The following is a 24368-nucleotide window of genomic DNA, read 5'->3' on the forward strand; positions in this document are numbered from 1 at the left end:
TAAAATATCTGGAATTATTACATTCTTGTTGTACAGCAAGGCCGAGAGATGATTTACCCTGCCAGTTATGAATGTCCATTTTCTATCCGGAAAGTTATTATTGCTGGACTTTATAACTCGAACTGTTTATTGTTTGGGGAAGCACTTGATAAAAAAGATTTAAAGAACATTATGTCTTCAAATTGTGTACTGTGAATAAGGTCAAAGACAGTTGATAATTCTTAAAGGAGCGCAAAAACTTAAAATAAACTAACTTTTGGCAATGTCAAAAAGAATGTAATATTTAAAACAAAACTGAACATTTTATACTACTGTTTGAAAATTAACTTAGCATTTCAAGGTTTTGAAGCAGAAGAATGATCCGCCCAAAACGGCACCACCAAATGAATTTAGAACATTTAGCACAAATCTATGGCCCAACAGTCAACTTCATTAACATGAAACAAACACCGACTGCCACCTTAAGTAATTCAGGGCACATTCTTTTAAAATTTATCATATGAAACAAAATACTGAAGAAGCAGACTTATTACAGTAATTACCCATGCATACATGTACAGTGTGCATTGGTTTCACTTCATCCAGCCAATTTAATCATAGCTTTAAATTACAAATATGCTTGAAAGAACCACGCCATTATAAAAGAAACTCTTTGAAGAGTTAAAACAAACTGCCTGGAAGCTGCAGCTGTTTATTAGGCAGTAGATATTGACTAGCTGTTCTTCGGTGCAAAATAGCATTGGAATTGTGCCTCATTTAACTGATTGATGAGCATGTTTTGCTAATTTCATTAATTTTGCCAACAGTAAAATCGCTTAAAGCATGCACGCTTTAAATGCTCAGAAAACAGTCAAATGGTGTAATGAATTTACTTCGTCACAGCATAGAAAACATTTGACGAATTGTACCCCACTGGCATACAACCAACAAATATGTGAATTTTGGATGCCTCGTATAATCACATATCATTTTCGTATCATTTGAAAAAGTTTTGTGTGCAGAAAAGAAAAATATAATAAAAATACTGAAAATAATATTTTTTAGACCGACAAAAAATGTAAGATATGTTTTTCATGTCCAATTTCAATTGAAGAAAAAAAGCAAACTAACAAACTGTAATAATTTTATGTATATGCTGAACATTCGATCATTTTTTTAAGTATTAGTAATCAGTATTTACCAGTTTTTCCAATGTATTTATTTTTTGTCTTCGAATGAACAAATTTTTGTGTAAATATTTGCAAACCAGTGATAAAAAACTGCCGACAAAAGATCAGATCACAGATTTTCATATTTCCGTTTGAAAATTAATGTTTTATGGCTATAAGCGTTACTAAAGAAAAATGCATACAACATCAATTTTTTAACTAAAATATAAAAATCTACGATCTAATTTTTTGTCAGCAATCTGTTATATGACTGGTTTTCATGCATTTTCGCATAAATTAGCTCGTTCCAAGACAAACAATAAAAAAGTTGTCAAAACTTTCAGTCTGTAAGAGTGCAGCTTTAAAATAAAATAATCCTGGGAGGTAAACAATCTTTTAAACATATTTATCATTACCGCACCAACAAATAGCCTCAAAAAACAACAAATTAAACCCATGCACACCTGACGATCTGATTACACCAATCTAAACGCCCTACCTCATAGCGCAAACAGAATGGATGCATAATTGAATGAAACAAAGGGCTGTAAAATTTCAAGGAAAATCCACATGATAAAATGCTGAAATTTTCAAATAAATGTTCAGTAGTTTTTTCAGGATGCTGTAAACAATCACTTGGCATACAGTGTCTATAAAACATATCTTATCAGCTTTATCATGATGAATTATCTACCCTTGACAACTCTTACAATTAGAGACTCATTTATCTGCTCCTTGTAAGCTTCTGAGAAGATAGATTAGGCCATACATTCAAGCCTCTATCTGACAGAGGTGGGATTTTTCAAGCTCCTGGGTAATCTTGATGTCAAACAAGCTGTAACAACTGAGTATAAAGAATTACAGATCAGCATGAGTCAGTAAACGTGACATAATTAAAGAAAGCCTTTATAGCAGTGGCAAATTGTCCATCTGCAGTGCTAAAGGTGATTGGCTAGATCCCAACCAGATCGATGCACGTTATGTTTCAAGCCCTAACCTGACATGGTATATGATAAGTCTTGAGTTTATCTCAAATTGCCTTTAATAATTATCTTGAATGTCAACATGCAGGAGGGGTCGGTCGCACTATTGAACTAGTCTGTATGTCAGTGAGATAGATGTGTGGCCACTTCCAGGGCAGCAGACATGGGTTTGATCCGAACAGTCAGATGTGAGATAGCAGTTTGTGGGTGGGTGTCTTTTAAATTCGGCCCCGAACTGAAATTACTCCTATAACAGCATAATTAAATGCAACAAGGGCAATGAAAGTTGGCGATTCATAATTGGAGGGGTCATGCTGTGACCTGATTTCATATAACTTTTAAAGTCACCTAACAGAGCATACAGATGCCGTGTAAGGTCTGCAGGTCATGGGTTTGGATGTGGAGCAATTGGCCCATGGACCTGATGTTGTGCAAAGCAAAGGGTTATGGGGTTCAGATGTGGTTCAAGGCCTCGGTGATAGGTTCAGAAGTCAGCGGATGCATTAGGCCTGGATCATGAGTCCCAATTTGCTGTTTGAAAGTGGTGCAAGGTCTTGGACATGGGTTTGAATACCACAGAAATAAAATCATGTTGACATTTACTTTCTCACCTGATTAACATGAACAACAGTTTTATGCCCTGAAAAAAACATACAAAAGTTATATTCAGGTGTTCGATTCATTGGCTTAATTAAACGTAAAGAATTCTGGTAAAAAGTTATCTGTAAAAATCTGAACAAATTACATTTTTTTCCTCATTAATTCAAGCAGATGTTCGATCACCTATTCAGGTTGGATAATAAATTTGAAACAATGTTTATTATGAAAATAAAGAAGTTTAACATTAACATGTTTTTACTCCCGTTTGGTTTTTTAACATCTTTTATCATTATGTGTGGCTTATCAGCTGTCTGCTGATCAAATTCTAGAAGTTTATGATTTCACTTTGTTTTCACTAGCTTTCTTTTCACATACATGTACAATTCCTGGCCAATATTTGTTTCACCTGCAAACACAACTGTTTGAGCAATAATTACTGCACAATCCCCATTCTTGCAAGAATTTCTTGAATAAACAATTATTTCCAGCATAAAGAGCATTTTCTTGTGAAAAGAGGAAAAACAGACTTAATTATTTCACTTCCATTTTTACGACAGCTGCAATTTCAATCTCAAGTGCGTTCAAAGTTAACTTCTCATCTGCTTTAACGCATCATATGCCTGCATCTTCAAGTGCAAATTACACTCTCAGAGATAATTTCACATTGTCGTAAATATTTTTTCCGAAAATATTATTAATTACCATTATCTTAATGAAAAATACACATTTCTACATAAAATAAATACCTTTTTTGATTGGAAGGGTATGTGTTATATAACATCATGGTTTTCATTATTAAAGGCGTGCGTTCACATTGTCATAGGGTAAGACATCCAAAATATAATTTCATACGAAATGTGAGAAAATGCTTGTAAAATGGATTAAGACATCATCAAAAAATTAAATAAGAGCTCCATCACTAATGATTACAAAAAGACTTTTCTTGCTGAAAAACAATGGAAAGGCCTATAAAAAATTGGTTTTGTTGGAGTTTCATCCTTTTCCAAAACAGGTAGGGCAGGTAGATTTTTTTTATAAGCCTTTATTAGTAATAACCTTTACTATTTGTCATCATTGGGGAATGGTGTTATTAAAGTAATAATTTGTATAAAGCTTTTAAAGGTTTTTAAGTTACAAATTAGAATTTATTTATTTTTACTAAAGGACTATAAAAACAGTAGAGTTGGCGCCTATCTTGTAGGTTACTAAAGATTAGTTTTTTTAAATGTGTTAAAACCATGAATATTGTGTTATTTTATTTATTATTATTATGAACAAACCCCTAATAGTTACTGACAGACACTCATTTGAACCCAAATTGATGAATGCATGCATAAAAATAATCATTTTAACAAAATCTTATACTCTGTGCCATAACAGTGACTTTAAAAAAAATAATATCAATAGTGTTTTTAAATCAATAGTGTGTTTTCAGCAAAAGGTGTTTTTTCTGTCCAAATTTTTCAAATATTTATGAACAAAAGAACCCTTATTTGAGCTTACAACTGTTATAAACAGTGTGTTCCCATTGCACAAGATATTAAAAATTTCAAACTCTGATACAAACATTTAATAAATTATGCGAGATTCTCTTTAATTAAACCAAGATAATGAAACAATTGACGTCAACTATAAATCCATGTTATCTGTGCAGCCCTTGTATAATCTTAAGACATTGTCTTAATAGCATAATTAATATTGAAAACCGTGGCAGATTTTCATGTTAAAATGGCGTGCATCCAAACGATGATGCCAATTCGTAATTGAAGATCTCCGCAGGTTTTCCTAAGACGTTTAACCGGTAGGAACATCACTGAGAAAGTACATTGCATTTCTGCCCCATCTTTAAGACAAATTCTAAGAGACTCTTAAAAAGTACATGGTTCCACTCTTACTTGCCATGATAATTTAATAATAAACAAGAGTGCTTCAGAGCGAAGGCAAACCTTGTCTTGCTTTTTTTTTAAGTTGAATATGGGGCATAACTCAACAATTATCAAAGCCAGAGTTATTGGCCTTACTGTTCAGTGTGTTTTGTCTTTGACAACATATATACCAAGTTTTATTCCAATATTTTGAGTCATGGCAAAATTTGTGCTGGTTACTGACTTTGGTACCAAAGAATTTTGTTACTTATTAATGCAATATAAATTCTGAGTGAGTGGCGCGGTCAATGAGATGGCCGACTACAGAGCAAGACCTAGAGGTACCACGTTGATTCATGATTCTTAACAAAACAAAATTTTCTTCGAAAAACAGACCAGCTAAAAATGTTTCAACTGCTTCAGTGCATCAAGGCTAATTTTTTTTAACATTTACATATTCATACCCCTGAAACAATCTTTTTTGTTCGTAAACAAATAATTAAAACCCAAACTGTTCCATAAACTGTCTATTGCGAAACCATATATTTATTTAGTGGAGATCTGGGAGTGCTCAATAAAACATAAAATGAGGCGCAGTTACCATTAAGGTAATCCATTCATCATTAATACCAAAATTTGCTACTTTTAAAGTTACAAAATGTTAAGTTTGAATATCTTTAAAGATTTCACTGAGAGCTTTATTTGAAATAAACATTGTGTTGTTCTAGAAACAAATAAATAAATTTGCTATATAATCATAATTTATGGTAGAACATGGTTTTATTACCTCCCTTTAATTTATCATATCATAATAGTAGCATCATTATGGTGTTATTCAAAAATGTAATCCATGCAAAATAATACAATGGTTATCGTCATAAATAAAACATATAATCTATGTGAACAACCTGACCCCTGATTTTTCAGACAGTTGCAGTCAAGGATAGGAAAATCAAGAAGAAAGTCCTCTGGCCTTAAAAACAGACTGCTCCATCTAAAAGAAATTCCTCTCCCTTTATAAACCGACTGCCCCATCTAAAAGAAAGTCCTCTGGCCTTAAAACAGACTGCCCCATCTAAAAGAAAGTCCTCTGGCCTTAAAACAGACTGCCCCATCTAAAAGAAAGTCCTCTGGCCTTAAAACAGACTGCCCCATCCCGATCTAAAAGAAAGTCCTCTGGCCTTAAAAACAGACTGCCCCATCTAAAAGAAAGTCCTCTGGCCTTAAAAACAGACTGCCCCATCTAAAAGAAAGTCCTCTGGCCTTAAAAACAGACTGCCAGAACAACCATAAAACTCTTGTCAGTTTGTTTTGACAGGAAGATAGTTAGAAGTGCATATGAGTGTCATTGGCCATAAAAGATGTTATCTTACACTTTACCATTAAAATAAATCCGAAACATATCTGGGTTAAATCCAAGACGAGACGCTATTTTATACATAATATGAAATCTTATCCATGTGCTAATTACAGAAAGCAGTGTAACCTTATTTGCATAATTCAAAAATTGAGTTATTTTTTATTTTTTATACATAAATATTGTCATATATCATAGAGAGTTATTGTGCAATAAAGTATCAGATTTCAAAGAGATACTTCATACAGAGAATTTTACATTTCATAATATTAAGCCCATACCATATTACATGTAGCTTTCAACAAATGACAAATGAAACATCTGTAATCTGTGCTTAAAAAACTGATATTCCAAATTCTATTTACATTTCATAAAATTAAGTGCAAACCATATTAGCCTTCAACAAATGACAAAAAAAAAAGAAACATCAGAAATCTGTTCTTAAAAAAAATGAGATTCCATTAGTTCCATTGAATTTTCTGCGGCATAACAAGTATATATTTTCTTAGCTGGACAATTAGACCAAAGAATGTAGATAGAAATTGTATGTCTAAATGCAATATGTGCAAAGTCAAGGCAGTACACACTTAAATGCTTTCAATGCTACTTTAAAGCTGCACTCTCACAGAATTTCAGTTTTGATACGAGTCGTCTTTGAATTGGTTGATTTTGGTATCAATGCCTTCAATTAAGTCACACTAGATAATTCACAATATAACAAATCTCAAATGTTTGGTATGACTGCCAAAAAATTTGTTTTTCTTGAAGCGTTAGTAATACTTTTCGTCATAAAACATCAATAATTGAACAATATGAATATGATCAATTGCGATCTGATCTATTAAATTGTCAACAGTCTTATATCACTGGTTTCCAGACATTTTCGCAAAAATTGGTTCTTTCAAAGACAAAAAATAAAAATAAAATTCTCAAAACCATCAATCTGTGACAGTGCAGCTTTAAACGTTTTTGTCAAATTCCGGGAAAAAAAATGCATTTACCAGAAATATTAATTATTAATGCCCAATATTTTGGCTAAAAAGTATCATGCATTTCGTCAGAAACATGAACATTTATTTCAGATCAAAAAAGTATGAGTGACTGTAAGGAACATAAATGAGAATTATGAATAATATCAGTCCCATCCTCATAATTCGGTTACAGCCTATCTGTTGAATCACTTCATTTTCTCAGAAACCTATGAGCAGCCTTACAATACTGCCTGGCGCTGTCAATTCCATGGGGAAATTCAAGGAGAACCGGTTTAATAGTTTCATATAGCTGTGCTTGATTAAAGACATTATGTACAAAACACATCTGCATCACAAAGAATCGGAAATGCCTCTGAATATGTGCATTAACCGGAATACAAGACGACTCAGGTCTTTCATTACGGTGAATCAATGCTTGGTTTTGATCATTGATGATGCCAGACAAATGACCTTCATCCTTATCACTTGCAGATCCAGCGGGTTTTTGGCCGTTCAGCAAGGATGGGATGGGCACCATCCCCCCACCAAAGTTTACAGAAAATATTAAGAAGATTACACCAGAAATTAGGATTTTAGGCTGGAACATCATTGACCAACAACAACACCAACATTATTGACAACAACACTAACATCATTGACAACAACACCAATATTATTGACAACAACACCAACATCACTGACAAAAACACCAATATCATTGATAAAAACACCAACATCATTGACAACAACACAACATCATTGACAACAACACCAATATCATTGACAAATACACCAACATCATTGACAACAACACCAATATCATTGACAAATACACCAACATCATTGACAACAACACCAACATCATTGACAACAACACCAACAACAACACCAACATCATTGACAACAACACCAACAACAACACCAACAGCATTGACAAAAACACCAATATTATTGGACATCGATAACATTGACAAAAACATCAATATCATTGACAAAGACACCAATATCATTGATAATGACTTCAATATCATTGACAAAGACACCAATATCAATGACAAAGTCATCAATATCATTGATAACGACATCAATATCATTGACAAAGACATCAATATCATTGACAAAGTTAAGAACAATGTTTTTACTTTATAATAATAATAATAATTCCTAATAACTTATGAGGAAATGTTTTGCTCACTTGTCGACCAATAATATCATTCAACATACAGCTGTTAAAATTATTTGTTTGGCATTTAATTGGAAATTTTGTAAAATATTATAACAATTTAATATAAAATTAACTGAAATACATCGTTGACAGATTTATTATTCATCTGCTATTTGTATGTCAAAATGTCAACATTAATATAACACATACAAAGACTAATAATATTATTACGGCCAATTATTGGTAAATTGACGTATACTTCTTTAAATAAAAGTAAACAGCCATTTTGTGTTACAATATGAAAATGCAAATTTTTGAATACCGATTTTCTAAATGCAGTGAAGTATAAGCCAGCACAATTATTTTGATGGAAGATATCAATCTTTAAAGATAGGGTTAGGCCTAACAAATAAAAATTGCATTAAAACTTTCTGGTCCCCCCAAAAAAGTATGAACCCAGGCTTGTAGCTGCCTATACACGAGTACTCGGCTGACAAAAACAAAAACATCAGCCAAAGTTGCAGTATGCGTATTATGACTAAGTAACATGATCCTAAAACTGTCCATTTTCCAGTACTAAATAAAGCACCTCAGAATGCCCAGAATGCACCATGGTTTTTCTTTTTTGTTTAGGAGGAATGCCCCTGATCTCCTCTAGCACAAAAACAAATCCACATTAATAGAGGGCTAGCTACGCCCCTGGTAACATGAGTGTCCTTTTATGGTTCAACAAAAATATCAAGTCATTTTTCTTGCCATGGTGTTCATTGCCAATGGTGTTCATTGCCATGGTGTTCATTGCCATGGTGTTCATTGCCAATGATGTTCATTGCAATGGTGTTCATTGTCAATGGTGTTCATTGCCATGGTGTTCAATGCCATTGGTGTTCATTGCCAATGGTGTTCATTGCCAATGGTTTTCATTGCCATGGTGTTCATTGCCATGGAGTTCATTGCCATGGTGTTCATTGCCAATGGTGTTCATTGCCAATGGTGTTGTGTCTTCAAGGTAACATGATCCTGGTTGTCATTTACTCATTCAGTTGACCAATTAGCAGACTATGTTTCATAAAGTCAATGCGTAATTGCACATTGTTGTATAATCCATTGGACTACTTTGACCACCCCTTACAAAAAAAAATATCCGACAAGTGGTTAGGCTGAACCTTTTAATATCCCACCTATTTCATGTTAAATGGCTGTGGAGGGAAGTCGTTGTCATCATCCTTGAACACTATTAGAATAACTACCATGAAGTTGGCAGAGTGCTAAAAATGATAACGTTCATTACTACAATACACATGTGTACCAAGTTCCATAACTCTAGAATAAAATATTTGCCAAGTTATGCCCCTTGATTGATTGAGAAAAGTAGTGATTTATCGTGATGAACGCAATAAGGTCCAGAGTCAAAGAAAATACCCAGGAAACAAGAGCATATATCTAGCTGTCGACAGAAGTCACTGGGATAAGCCATATAAACCAGTAGGAGCACAATTTCACTCAGACTCTCAAATAGTTGGCCAGATGTTGAATTGATTGAAAACTTGCAATGTTTTTAAACCCAAAATATGAAAATAAGCAAGAAAAAGGTCTAAATAATTAATGTATATGACTAAATTCAATGAAAAATAGAGAGTATTCAAAATATGTAAAAAACTACTGTTCAAAAACTCTCCTTAAGGTAATCACTCTTACAATTCTTGACGAAAAAGCTCCCTGGTTTCAACCAAACTGACGGCATCGTTTGTGATTCTATTCAGCTTATATATAACCATTTTCACTGAATAAAGATTAACTAAATTGGTATTAACAAAACTATCCACTAAACAAACATTATCTGTTGCCTTGCCTTCTCGTGCAATCCTCAAATATGATTCATAGCAACTGGAGTGCATGGTATTTTTAAGTATAAATATTAAACAAAATTTATTTTCGTTTTTCTTTTGTAACTGACTTTTGAAGACTTCGTTATCAATCATTCTGACATTTTTTCACTGAAGTATGTACAATTTATGTAGTTGAGATTCATCAAATTGTCCATAAACTCGCGATTCCCGATGTGGATATAATTTTTTCATGATATGCATATCAGCACACAATGTTAACCAAGATTTAATTGTTAAAATGGTGTAACTGGAGACTTCAAGCTAAGGGAAATGGCTACAAAAATACATGATATAAACATCCATCACCCCAAAGAACTGTTGAATATTTTAGTAAAATAAGACAACATTTTAATTTAGTTTTCCTATCATGACAGCAAGACTATTTGCTGGTAACCGAAATTTAGGCATCTGAAATATTACATATTTTATACTGTTATGCACCAGTCATTTGTAACCACGGCCCCCCCCAGGTCCGGGAAATAGCGGGGACTTCGACTTTCGGTCCAGCCAAGCCCGGGCAAAATCTCCGCCCTGCAGGGACGATCTGCTGGTAAAACCCCCGCCAAATGCCCCAGCACCCAAGGGACCCTAGATAATGCCAATTTCCCGCTATGTTTGGCATGAAAACAACGCACCTCAGGCACCCGGCACTGCGGGGCCACCTGGAAGGTAAAAACACGGCCCATTTCCCCGGCTATCCCCGGTATGTCCCCGGACCTTAGGGGGGGGCGTGGTTACAATTGACTGGTGCATTACAAACTCAGGCCAGAATAAAAAGAATCTTTATTTGGTTAGCGCAGAGGTGTAAGTGCACGGACACTTCTCACCCAAGATTACCCTGGTACAATTCCCGGCCTGAACACATGTACGTTTGCGCTCACCAAGCCGGACACTCCAGTTTCCCACACAACACATGATTGGTCCCAGTCTTATGAAACTTCGTGCCAACGAGAGGGATAAAAGTAATGTTGTAAATATTACTTGTTTTACAAATGTTGTAAAATATATAAGTTTATACTAAAAATGGAGAGAAATAAATATGACCACCAAAAAGGCTAAAAAACTTGGTCAGTTGATTAAGTCCAAATCAACGATTTATTAATGGTGGCCTCATTGGTATTATATGACTGTAACCTTCAATTTACTTTCATGTTTAAATACCTTAATTAAAAGCAGGAACATTACCCTTTATTAACAAATGTAATAAACCTTTCATTTTAGGAGATGTTGCCAAATACCAAATGAAAATAATAATTACTAATCATATTTAATTCCAACTTAATTACGCCGAGTTATATACCAGCGAAATGTTACAATTACGATTAATAGACACTTGAAGTGGCTTAATGACCGTTTGAATGACAAATTGCACCCACTTTTGTCCACTTCAACAGCGATAGGGTCACTGTAACAACTACTGACCACTGGTCAGACCATAATACGGTCTGCATCGGTCAATTTCCAGACCTCAAAATGACCCTAGAGTCATTACATGGTGGTGATTCTAACGAATGACTAAATAGCCACCTACGACTGAAGTGACTATCGCGACTATCGCCCACTGTGAAAACATGGGTCGCTATTTTGTTACTCACAATCCAAAAGTGGACAATGGTCAATGGATGACCGCCAAGTTTATAAAGTCTCGAATAACACTCGTTTGGATTTAAAAATGCAATTTCATTTGATAAAATATTTACTTAAAAGGGTGACCTCAGCATACTGTATGTTCAAATCAAATCAAGCTTTTGCAAATAAGATTACTCTCTCAATATAGTGCCATATTTGATAGTCACAAGGCGAATAAAATAAATTAGACAAACAACAAAGTATTGAAAGAGCAATTACATACATTACTTCAGAGATGTGAATGAATTTGAAAAATTTGCGGCCCACTTTTAAAAACAAACAAACTGAGAGGGAAAAAGTCAACATGGGATAAAAAGGATTTCAACTGGGCTGATAACTAAATACAACTTATGATAACAAGGGGTTGGCCAATGTCAAATGTAATGCTTTAAAACTTTTTTTCCTGATTAAGTTGACTCATTGCTGTTGGTATATGGCTTGCTTCTGTGACATGCGGTTAGGAGTTCATAAAAAAAATTCTCTTTCATCTGTGAAATCTCTAATATTTGTGTTTCGTAAACCACAGCATGTCGAGTACAGAAAACTAAATCACGAACCCTCCTCGATTATAATAATTAACTGTATATATACATACATTGACAATGATAATTTTACAGAATAAATATTTCTACGCCAGAGTCATTCGAGTGCATTCCCGGTTCTACAAGCAGTAAGGCTGATCAAAACCGTAATTGCAATTTTCACAGTATATATTATCTTGGCTGAATTCTTTTAAAAATACTACTAACAACAAGTGCTCAACTTTAGCATATAATAATACTTCTGAGGTTTAGCCATTGATTACTATTATATCCCACTCCAAAGGGCACTAAAATCCTCTTAAACTTAACCAGATATTTAAGTGCATTTTGAGAGCTCGTTCAATCGAACGACTTATGAATAGAAGTGCATTTTGAAAGCTTACATTTTTTTAAGGTGACCTGTTCGGTGTTTTCACTAAGTTTCATGATATTAGTATCTTTGGGATTCCTTTGATGATTGTGTGGACAAATTTCATCATATCCAAATTTATAAGAGATATTTCACGCAGTACAAAAGGCATTGACATTAAAACTGACGCAAGCTTAAAATTTACAAAGAGCACTGAACATTGAAGTTAATATAAGGTGGAAAATAAAAATGCTTTTAAGAGGATAAAGCAGATTTAAACAGCATATTTCACGAAAACCTTATCAATTTATCAAACTTCCATTTAGCTTTCAGCCCTATATTACAAGGTCTCTGTGCTTAACATGGATGTTTAGCTTCGAAATTCATAGCAACTAACAAATTTCAACAAATGTGTCTGTGTTTATTTTTTATTCTTAACTAAATAGCCCAGTGCTTTCAAATTTAAAAGGCAAACAAACGCGTTTTACATTTCTAATGACAACTTACGCGAGGGTTATACAGAACAAAATTCGAACACTCAATAGGAAGACACTGTCTTGGAACATCTTCAAATAATTTTTTATTCACTTAAAGTACAATAACTGTTTAAATATCTAAAAGGACTTTAAATTAAATTTTGAGTAAATATTTATTTAACGTGCATGGAATTTCAATTTGTACAGCAATTCTGAAGGCATGCGTCATTATTTGCGCCCGTTCATTCATCGAACGGAAATAGACCACTCGAAATTGACAAAGCTGTCCAAAAAGACTGTTTACTGATTGACACAAGTATTACATGGAGGATTTCCGAACTTCAAAAGAATAAATTAAGACCGGAATTGATCTTAGCAATTCATGAATGAAATTGCACTGCACATAATGCATTCCACCACTGATACTTTTCACATTTTCACATTCTCATTTCGAACATAGCGATATTTAATATTACATCGTGAATGGTAATCATTGAATTCTTCAAAGCCGTTAATACTATAATTAACTTTTATGATCTGTAATTATTCGTTGCTGTATTTTATATAATTAATTATTGTGTGTTATACAATACATAGCATTGATAGTTATTTTTAATAATGTGATCTTTATTCTGAAATTCAATAATGCACTTCTAAATGAGAAACATTATTTAATTTAATTACGCTCTCAAAAGAATTTCTATACTTAAATTTTAATACTAAAATCTGCAATAACAACGAAATGTTATCAGGTTTATTTTTGTTTCTCTCCTGGGTTTTTTTTGAGTAAATTTTTGGAATACACATAGTAAATTACGTCACGGAAATTGTTAACATAATATAGTAACTGCAGAAATGCGAAAACCTAATAGAAAAAGCTTCAAGCTACATATTAACTGCTTATTAACTTCTTATTATGAAAAAGATGGTCTTATTAGCTTAAATTATCGGAGAAATGTTGTTGCCGTGGCGAGAACACACATGAAAATTATTCCAAATTTTACAATGCATTTTCCTGGCATTTCTCCAGTTCTCAAAGCCTTCTCTTTGATATAAAACACTCGAATTGCAATCATGTTATGAAATACCTTGTTATTTTTCATAAAATATCATATCAGTACATTACATCAACGAAAATAAAAAAAAAACATTTCCAAAAATGATTACCATAAATCTATGCAAGACCATGCACAGTGCCATATAAACGCTCAGTAAATCAAGGTATTGTCTCAAGTTTAGACAGTTTTAAGTTTTCAATTTCCCAAATTTAACCAGTTTTTGTACTTTTCAATGATATCATTTAATTTGAAAATAAAACCACACAAAGCCTGATGTCTAGCAACCAAGATATAAAATATGTGAAAAATATTATGATTTGGCCATTAAATCAATCATGTTATCTTGAAGAAGAAATCTGCAAATGAATAAAAAATTATCAGGAAAGAATTTCACCGAAGAATTTCAAGGCATTTCAATCTTTCTACAGAGGCATTAAATTCCAAGAGCACAGTGCACGATAAACGTAGCCCCACCTATTTTTACTTGCAGTTACATCAATCTTGTCCCGAGCCCTCAATTTGCATATCTTAAGCATAGAAATAAAGTAAGGCTATATTTTGCATCAGTTTAAAATGCAAATTAAAGCCTTGAAACTCAGTTCAAATGATAGTCATTATTTGGCGTGCATGATTGATTCAGCGGGGGGGGGGGGGGGGGTTCCAGGTTCTCTTTGGCTTTAGGAGAAGGGTCTCAGCCTTCTATTTTGGGGGAAAAGACAGGAGCCCCACGGAGAGAGCAACAACAGTCTAATCTGTTCTGTGTTGTTGCTTCATTCAAACCAGGGACATATAACTCAACAATTAATAAAGCCGGTACATGTTTGTATGGTCTCCGGCAACATTTGTACCAAGTTTCAGTAGAATGTCTTGAAAAGTTTTAGATTTACAGCCAATGTCAAAGTTTTGGCAAAATGACGAAGACACCAACAACACCCTGGATATCAAAATGTTCCGACCTTTTTTCCAAGAAAAACAGACATGTCAAAAAGTTAATAAATCTAGCCAATGAAATGACTTGGTGGTGCCATGGTGTAGTGGCAATCATACTGGGCTGGCAATCCACAGACCTTGGTTTGATTCTTGGCAGCAGTGGAACATTTGACACTGTGACTTTTAATATAATAATATTATTAAAGCAGATTATAATGCATAATATTTGATGTATAAACTCAAAGCGCAACAAAAGAATTGCTATTTGCAGAACTTCTTTGTCCATTTTTAAACTCACCTTGATAGTCTGCCAGATGTGTTGTAAGTTTGATTTTCAGGAAGGAGTTGCGGGCCCTCACGTTGTTGAGGAGATAACTCTCCGATGCCCTCAGATACGCGAGCTCACTGTCCTGGGAACAACACGTCGCCTGCTGGGATGTCAACGACCGTGAACAGACACGCAGGCCTTCGTCTGAAATGAAATCAGAAAATAAGGCCAAGCAAAAGTGTGTGGTTCCATAGGGTTTCATCTTGTCCAAAAACAGATAGGGTAAGTCGGCTTTTTTTAACTTATTTTTTATTAGGCTTTTTGTAAGAAAGTTATTGACATCATTGGGGAATGCCATGTTAAAGTAATCTTCGTAGACTTTAAGGGTCTTAAAATTACATATTAAAACACTATCTAGAATTATCTTTTTTGAAATTAACAAATAAAAAAGGTAGTTCTAGGCCTAGCCTTAAGGTAGGGTCAGGTAACTTCTTGTTTTTTAAGGCCTTATATAAATAGCCATTGATTTATCATATCACTTTATTTCTAACAACATTCTAAAAAAAAGCTAAGAAGCACACAGTGTTGTCAGACCTATGCCTAATATAAAGAAATTGACTTCAGAATAAAATGGTAAAATTAGACAAAAAAACTCAGTGCTCAATTTTTACAGGGAATTGGGTGTATACGTGTTAAATCATTCAAAAATACACTAAACCTGGTTTATCTTTTCGCAGAACCTAAAAACACCAATCAAATCAGTTGGAAATCACAGATATGTAGCTTTAAAACAAAACATTGGTGGCATGACGGCATTTAAAAATTTGGATATTCTCTAATTTTGCGTAAGGATTTCTGTTTATTGGTCATAAATAAGATATGATGGCTAAAAAATATGGACTAAAAACATTTTTTAAAGACCATTCACATTTTATGAGTACAATGCACTGTATAAAATACAAAATGTTTTAAGAATTTTTGGGGTAACTCAGTCTATTCTGGATGTTTCGAAATTAATTTCAAAACCTGAAAAATTCAAGTCACGTACACCAAAAAACAGAATAGAGGGCATAAATTACTTGGCTCTGATTACATTCTTTGAAGTGATGAACTATAAACTAGATCTATGGCAATGTTTTTTTAAAAATAACATCAAAGCCAGCTCTATATTAAGGCCTAAAAAAATAAACTGAGTTTAGGGCAACAGTCTCAAAAATACTTGGTCATGAAAGCTTACCATGTTATTTCGGTGTAATAAATAATTAAAACATTATGTTTTTAATTGTAATCAACACAATTGGATTTCACAGTCAACGACAACTAAAGAATGAAAAATCAGACTTTTTTATCTAGGGAATCACTTGAAGGACGAGGCCTTTTATGCAAGGCATGGTCGGGTTGCCCTATAAACACAGGTAATTTTTTTAAGGCCTAACAAATCCAGCTGTAACCTGACTGTGCAAATTGCATTTTAATGTGCATCTGCTGTTAAAGTATCATTTTACATTTGCCAACAATTCAAAAAATAAATCAACATACCAATCAATTAGCTAATGAATATCTTTATAGGTTTTATATCGACTTCATGTCACACATAATAAGTATTAATGGCGTGTGCACAAAAATTAAATTCTGATCCTTTGACAAGTAATTTGAACTTGTCATAATGTTATCTTTCGGAAAAGAATGTTCTATATTATCAAAACTATTCAACATACATTGAAATAAATATCTTATTCAAAATACAGTGGTGGTCCAACTAGTGTTTAGGTAGAAACCCAATAGCGGCCATCATTGCGTGATCTTGTGCAATTTTAATACCAAAGTTTTTACACTTTCAAGGGTACGAAATATATTTGTACCTGAAAACCTTACATCTTTAGAAATACATATATACACCATCATTTTGGCTGTTTAAGTATAAATTATGAATCAGACAAACGTTAATTTATTAACATTTGCTGAATGGAACGTTGAAATAAATTAAATCACCATGACCATCTTAATTTCCTCGGGGCAAGTCATCAGTTTCGGTTAAATAAGAAAAACGTCTATAGTAACAAGTTATTTAGACAGCTTGATGTTAATACTCCCACAATGGGATGTTTAATTGCTAAGTTTTTGTTAATCAAGCAACGTCGAACAAAAGTTCACAGAACTTAACAGAAATGTTAATGGAAATAATTGAAACACCCACGTGCATTCGTTTCTGCAAAATATATATATCACGTACTCAATAAAATACATCTTTCATTCACTGATTTTTTTTTATTCCAATTAACAGTGTTTTCTTATTTTAAGTTTTAAGTGATTTTATATAATGTTATATACATATACATAAAATTTCTGAGGAATATCATATACAACAATATTATTATTATTATTATTATTATTATTATTATTATTATCATTATTATTATTATTGTTATTATTATTATCATTTTTATCATTATCATTATTCATTTTTTTATTATTATTATTATCATTATTATTATAATTATTATTATTATAATTATTATAATAATTATTATTATTATTTATCAAATGTAATTAATTTACAAAATCATCTGCAATATGTTCAGGGCATTACTTGCAATACAGACAAATGTACATGGCTAACATAATTCAGTCCAGTCGCATCATAGTCAAGGAAAATTATAGTAAAAAATTGTGAAACTGAGGAAAACAATTGTTGGCAAAACTGGCCTTGAAATTATCTCCTTTTACATATTTGTAAGACTTCTCTTGTTAGGCATTTGATGAAAAAAGTGTGATAAAAATGCTTATGCACCAGTCAATTGTAACCACTGCCCTCCCCAGGTCCAGGGGATAGTCAGGAAAATGGGGCGTGTTTTTAACCTTTCAGGTGGCCCTGCAGTGCCGGGTGAATGCGGTGGTAGTGTCTTTGCGCAAAATATATCAGGGTATTTGCCTTACTTAGGCTCCCTGGGGGGGGGGGGGGGGGGGGGTCATTTCGTGGGGATTTGACCATCATTTCGTCCCCTGAGCGGAGATTTTACCCGGGGTTGGCTGGACCGAAAGTCAAAGTCCCACCTATTCCCCGGAGCTGGGGGGGGGGGGGCATGGTTACAATTGACTGGTGCTTACAGCAGCTATAAGGCCACACCATTCTTACATTTTGTATTCACAGATTTTTAAAAATTGAAGTAAGTTAATACAAAAAAAATACAATTTTTCCATTTCTAAGCTTGAAACAAGGGGCAGCTGTGTAGGCAAAATCATTTATATAATATAATTAATATTTATAATAAAAATCCTGAATAAATACAAAATTATTGGCCTTTAATAATAGCTTACGACATATTCTTTTCTGAAAAGTAGGTACCGTAAATCCATTGAACAAAAAATATTTGGTGTGGCCTAAAATGGCTTTATTTCATACAATGAAAACTTATTGCCTGAAAGTATGTCATATTTAATACCAAAGAATACAAAAGTTAAGTACCAAAGGACACGATTCTTATACGATGAATGTAAAACACAACTGGATGACATATTACTAATTCTCACAAATGGATTTGCTATTACCAGATCATTGAAAAAATACAATGAATGTGAAAGTTATGGCAAAGACGATGGAGCCAATTCAGCTCCAGACAATGAAGTAAGTGACTCATAACAATTATTGCAGAAAGATGAAGGATGACAAATTATTTCATTAAATCAGCAGAAACAAAATGTTTTCTGTCTTTCTGAGCAGTAACAATGTGTGTTCTGTCTTTCTGAGCAGTAATATGTTTTCAGTCTTTCTGAGCAGTAAAAATGTGTTTTTTGTCCTTTTGAGCAGAAACAATGCGTTTTTTGTCTTTCTGAGCAGTCACCACATGTTTTTTGTCTCTCTGAGCAGAAGCAATGTGTTTTTTTGTCTTTCTGTGCAGTCATAACGTGATTTTGTCTTTCTGAGCACAGTAAAAATGTGTCATTGTCTTTCTGAGCAGTAACAAACTGTTTTTTTGTCTTTCTGAGTAGTAACAACGTGTTTTTTTGTCTTTGAACAGTAACAAAGTGTTTTTGTCTTTCTGAGCAGTAAAAACATGTTTTTTTGTCTTTCTGAGCAAAACAATATTTTTTAAGTCTTGTGAAAGAACGTTTTTAAACTGCATATATTAAAACACACAGGTTTTTTTTTAACCAACAGACTATAAAAATGATTGGATGGGCGCCTTTTTTGTAGGTAGGACCAGGTAACCTGAACCAGAAGTATATATTTTTTTTGCCTTTATAGTTTGTTTGGTGTTTTCCTACAAACATTTTAAAGTGTAGGTAGGTAGGTTCCTTTTTTCTATTTTTACGTTCACAATCTCTTAATTCAGTAATAAAAAAACAAAAAAGAATTATGAACACAAGAGAGGCTAAAAAAAATTCTCAGGTCGCATGTAATTTTTTGAGTCTGGTTACGAATGCCAATTAAACTAGTTATTTATTAATTAAGTGTGGCCCTGTCCAGCAATATGATATTAGCATAGTGTGATTTGGGTGATCATGCTTATAGTCCAAATGTTTCAAGATTTATTAATTAAGTGTGGCCCTGTGCGCAGCAATATGATATTAGCAAAGTGCGATTTGGGTGATCATGCCTATAGTCCAAATATTTCAAGACTGCATGATTGTGCCAGATTTTACTGGCAAATATTCCAATCTGAATCTGAATATAATAATTATACAATATCATGCCACATGTCATAGACAGTCATGAAATATCTCTGGGTGCAGACCAGATGGCAGTGTCATTCACACTGAGGCCAATATTATAAAAAAAATATTGTTAGTTTTCTGTGGCCCTGATAGCAGACTTGCCAAATATGCCGGAACTTAATATTTTACTTGACCCTGCATTGTGGTAAAGGCATTTTTTTCTTGACATAGACACTATATAATACTGTTCACTTGATTTTAAAGCTGCACTCTCACAAATTAACCATTTTTACAATTTTTTGTCTTGGAAAGGGCATAATTTTGCGTAAATAACTTCAACCAATGATATAAGATTGCTGACAAAAAATCAGATCGAAGATTTTCATATTTCCGTTCGAAAATAAATGTTTTTACTAACGGTTTAAGAAAAATGCATAAAACAACAATTTTTGAACTTAAATATAAAATCTGCGTTCTATTTTTTGTCAGCAGTCTTATACTGGTTCCAAGACAAAAAGTAAGAAAGTTGTCAAAACGTTCATTCTGTGAGAGTGCAGCTGTAAGCTTTCATAACGTCATAAACAAAAATCACAAAGAAAGGTCTTTGGTTGCGCCACACCAAACAAGCAATTTTTTAGGACAGCCTTATTTTATTTATTTTTTATTTTCACAATCACCAAATGTTCCACGTTCCAGTGTGGCTCTTATCAATTCTGTCCCAGACAATGTAACATTAGCAGAACTTCAGTAAGACAATAACTTCGGTCTAGATAAAATTACGATAGCGATCTCGAACATGTGTACACAGTCCATAAAGTTAAAACTATTAATTTGCGGTATGACTTTGAATAATGGCTCCCATTTCAGTAGACTACCGTCATTAATTAATTTCATTCAAACATTTACATGTTATCAACTTTTGTTTTTAGGGGCGATGTGCAGATTTACACCTTAATCAGCGTAATTTTTCGAACAAATGTCCCGACGTTAAGTATTATTCCATAGCTTCCATTATTTAAAATGACTCACTAGTTGAAGAATTAGCATGTCCCATTAAAAAAATGTACTGATATGACTAAAATTGTCGCTATAACCATTTTTTTTAATATATAATAATTTATGTATATACACAAAAAATAGATACAACTTTTTAAGCTAACCAGGTTATTTATACAACTTCATGCTTGAATGTAAAAAAGCATTGTCATTTATTATGTTATTGGTATGTACTTAAAGTCACGAAAATGCCAAATATATATCAATCTTTTTGGCCAAATATTGAATATTAGCTGCATGTTTATATTGCCTATAAATGGTTAGTTAACCTCAAATAAATGTCAAAATTATCAATCGTCATCAGTCCTCTTCACATCAATGATAAGGATGACCTTAAAATTCTAAGAAAGACTGTCACATCAAGGTACTTGTGGCTAAGTTTTGTTGTCTGAACAATTCTGGAAAATCTTAGTTTCAGATTTTATCTTTAACAATACTTAAATGTTCCAAAAAACTTTTTTTTTCTTAGTTTTTTATCTTATTTTTTTTGTGTATTTTTTTCACCAACTTTGTCTATTCAATAATAATTGGAACAAAATAACATTTAATAATACTTAAATTGATATTATTGGTCAATTAAAACTGTACTATTCCGTGAAATTATGTATACGTTATGTATTTGGTACCATTTTAGCGCATTATGAACAACATTTTAACATGCAATATAATAATTAAAAACTTTTTTCGTCATTATGACTTATAATTAAAGATCACTGCATATGGTATATCAGTTTTTGAATTAATGAGAAATTTAAGGTAGTTTAACCATGTATGTTTTCATATACTATTCAGACATGTAGAGGCTATAAATTAATTTGGTATTAATTTAATTGACCAATGATTTTAAAAGCCCAGTGATTTTTAGCCTTCTTTAGCTGAGGCAGAAATTGGTCTTCCGGGGTCTTCCCAATTGAAAAAAAAAGAGTATTTTTTTTCCCAATTTATAGACACTTGTTTGCCTACTTTTTTTAATTGGCCCTGGAATCGTTGTTTATGATGATCAAATTTGGTATAAAAGTTGTGTTTGTCAATCTTTTATTTATTTAAATAAATGAGCTAGATTCTTAGCGTTCACATGAAACACTGTAAAATGTTCCCGAGTGTAAGTGTTTAGGGGTTAAAATTTCCCAAAATGAAAAGGCCAAGAATCTTGAAGACCACATGTTTGCGGTACGACTGTAAATATGATTTCCTTTTCATTTTATTTTATATCAAACGATGAAAAAACACATTTTAGTACAGAAATGATATTATCTTAATCATTTCTTTTCATCATCGGTCTGTTTCCAATCCTTTTGATTATATTTTTTACATTTTATGAATTTTATCAAACTTTTACATCTGGCAATGCAATTGGAGGCAAACATGAAGCATTTTGAATTGTTCACCCTGTATTCTTGCAGTAGCTGTTCACAAGTGAAAGTCTTTCATAAGTTTCATCCTAAAATGTGATATGGGTTGGAGGCGGGATAGGTGTCCCCTCCTGTAGGAAACATTTTGAAGACTTTTTTAAGTGTGTGCTAAAAGTTCAAAACTTTATACAAAATATTACTTTAACACAGTACTCAAATGATGAAAATAATGATCTGCCTAATATTATTTATTATAAAAACCCTACCTGCCTGACTTGTTTTTGAAAAGGATGTAACCCTAACCAAACCATTTATGTATTTGCCCTAACCACCCTCCCCTCAAAATGTGAGACAGGTAAGACCAAATAAAGTATATTTAATTGTAGTCTAAAATAATGAAGTGTAATATGGGATTTTTCTTATTGAAGTATTTGCCATATAAAAAATCCTATAAAAAAACATCAACATACAATTATTTGGACTAATTTAATTGTGGCCTAGTTATTTATCATGTCAAAATGACAAAATCTGATAACAATATAATTTAGCAGTTCACACCCAAATTGAAAAAGATTACGGTATAAAAGATATATATTTAATTTATCATTTAAAATTTCAATAGGATCTTTCCTTTTCGTCATTCTTTATTTTTTCTATTGAATGATGGAAGAATAATGCACATATCAATTGTATACCCAGGGGATTTTGACAAATTTTAAGTTTTGTTGTCTAAATCCTATAAAGCAGGAACCCTTATTATTGTATGGTTGTCTGACTGCACGTCTGAATCCGCCAGGTCGGAATCCCGCCAGTCAGAATCCCACATGTCGGAATCCCACAGGTCAGAATCTAACCAGTCAGAATCCCACCTAATATCCACCCCTGAACCTCCACCCCCAACCACCCCCATAGGCCATACATTTATATAACTATATGCAGAGTAAACATGCAATATCTTTGTAAATCTTTAAGAAATACTATTTTTATGAAAACTTAATACTATATAAGTATATTATTAATATTCTTATGAAACTTCTACTGTAAAGAAGTTGATTTATACCGTGCATTACATAATTTAAACAATTATCTTATATTTGAGAACTTTAGCACCATTAACACGACAATGTTATTTATTTTAAAATGGTGTGTCTATTTATTAACAAACAAAACAAGTATCACTTATTACTCTCGCGACTTCGCCGGCGGCCTTTGATCTTGTTTGATTGACGTGCGAAGGACAGGTGAAAGGTACATGTATACACGTGAGTACAACTTACCTATCGTTGGTAAATCAGGCACCAAATTGTCTTTGCTGATTTTTGAAAATTCCTCCTTTACTGTATCACATTTCAAGTCGGAATTGTGCGTTTTTATTAATCCAAAACACAGGCAGAAAATAAATAAACTAAACATCCCGGAACGACCCATGGCTACAATTGTCCAAAATCTATAGGTCGAAACACACGATGAAGAAAGTAAAATAATCCTAGTTATATTTAATGACAGTTTAATCTTTGAATATCCTTCAACAGATTATGTAAATTTTCACAATATTGTCACATAATTTCTGCGTGTTCCTTATTCTAGGTCATTATTTTGACGAATGTAAGTTTTCTTGCCCTCTCCGATCCTTGTTCGTTCAACTTTTCTGTTCACGCTATGATAGGGTTATGAGTAACGAGCTGAGGGGCGTTCAACAATCTTTCCGAAGTGTAGGCGGTTTATAAAACGCCGGTGGCTACTTCGAGAACAAATTAACTGCTCAATAATCAATTGATTTATCTGTAATTTATTCCGTTAAAATTTGAATTTGTTTTAGTAGGTTTTCTTTCGCATATTTGAAAATGAATTGAACCCAATTCCAAAAGAATTGTTCGTGCCTTCAGGGAAACAGAATTGATCGTTCCTCGAATTTATTTTAACCAAAGCGCGCGCAAAAGCTCACGTGCAAAACGTGTTACTCGGTCTTCGATTTTCCCGATTTTTATTATTTAGAAAAAAACACGAAATATATGAAAGTGTAACGGTTCGCTGTATGCGGCGGATGTGCGTTCATAGTCTCCACTTCTATGCA

At 33.1% G+C, this 24368-nt stretch overlaps 1 protein-coding gene across 1 annotated transcript in view; it reads right to left on the reverse strand.

Moving 5' to 3' along the window:
• The window catches only part of LOC128220141 (glypican-5-like), a 64260-nt gene extending 40324 nt beyond the window's left edge, over window positions 1-23936 (reverse strand). Inside the window, exons 1-2 of the mRNA XM_052928413.1 lie at window positions 23572-23936; window positions 15261-15434 (exon numbers count right to left, since the gene is read on the reverse strand). Coding sequence (XP_052784373.1) covers window positions 15261-15434; window positions 23572-23722 — 325 coding nt within the window. The 5' untranslated portion in view covers window positions 23723-23936. The remainder of the gene's footprint in view (window positions 1-15260; window positions 15435-23571) is intronic.
• Window positions 23937-24368: the final 432 nt, after the last annotated feature.

The sequence above is a fragment of the Mya arenaria genome, chromosome 15 (assembly GCF_026914265.1).
Source record: "Mya arenaria isolate MELC-2E11 chromosome 15, ASM2691426v1".
Classification (NCBI taxonomy): Eukaryota; Metazoa; Mollusca; class Bivalvia; order Myida; family Myidae; genus Mya; species Mya arenaria.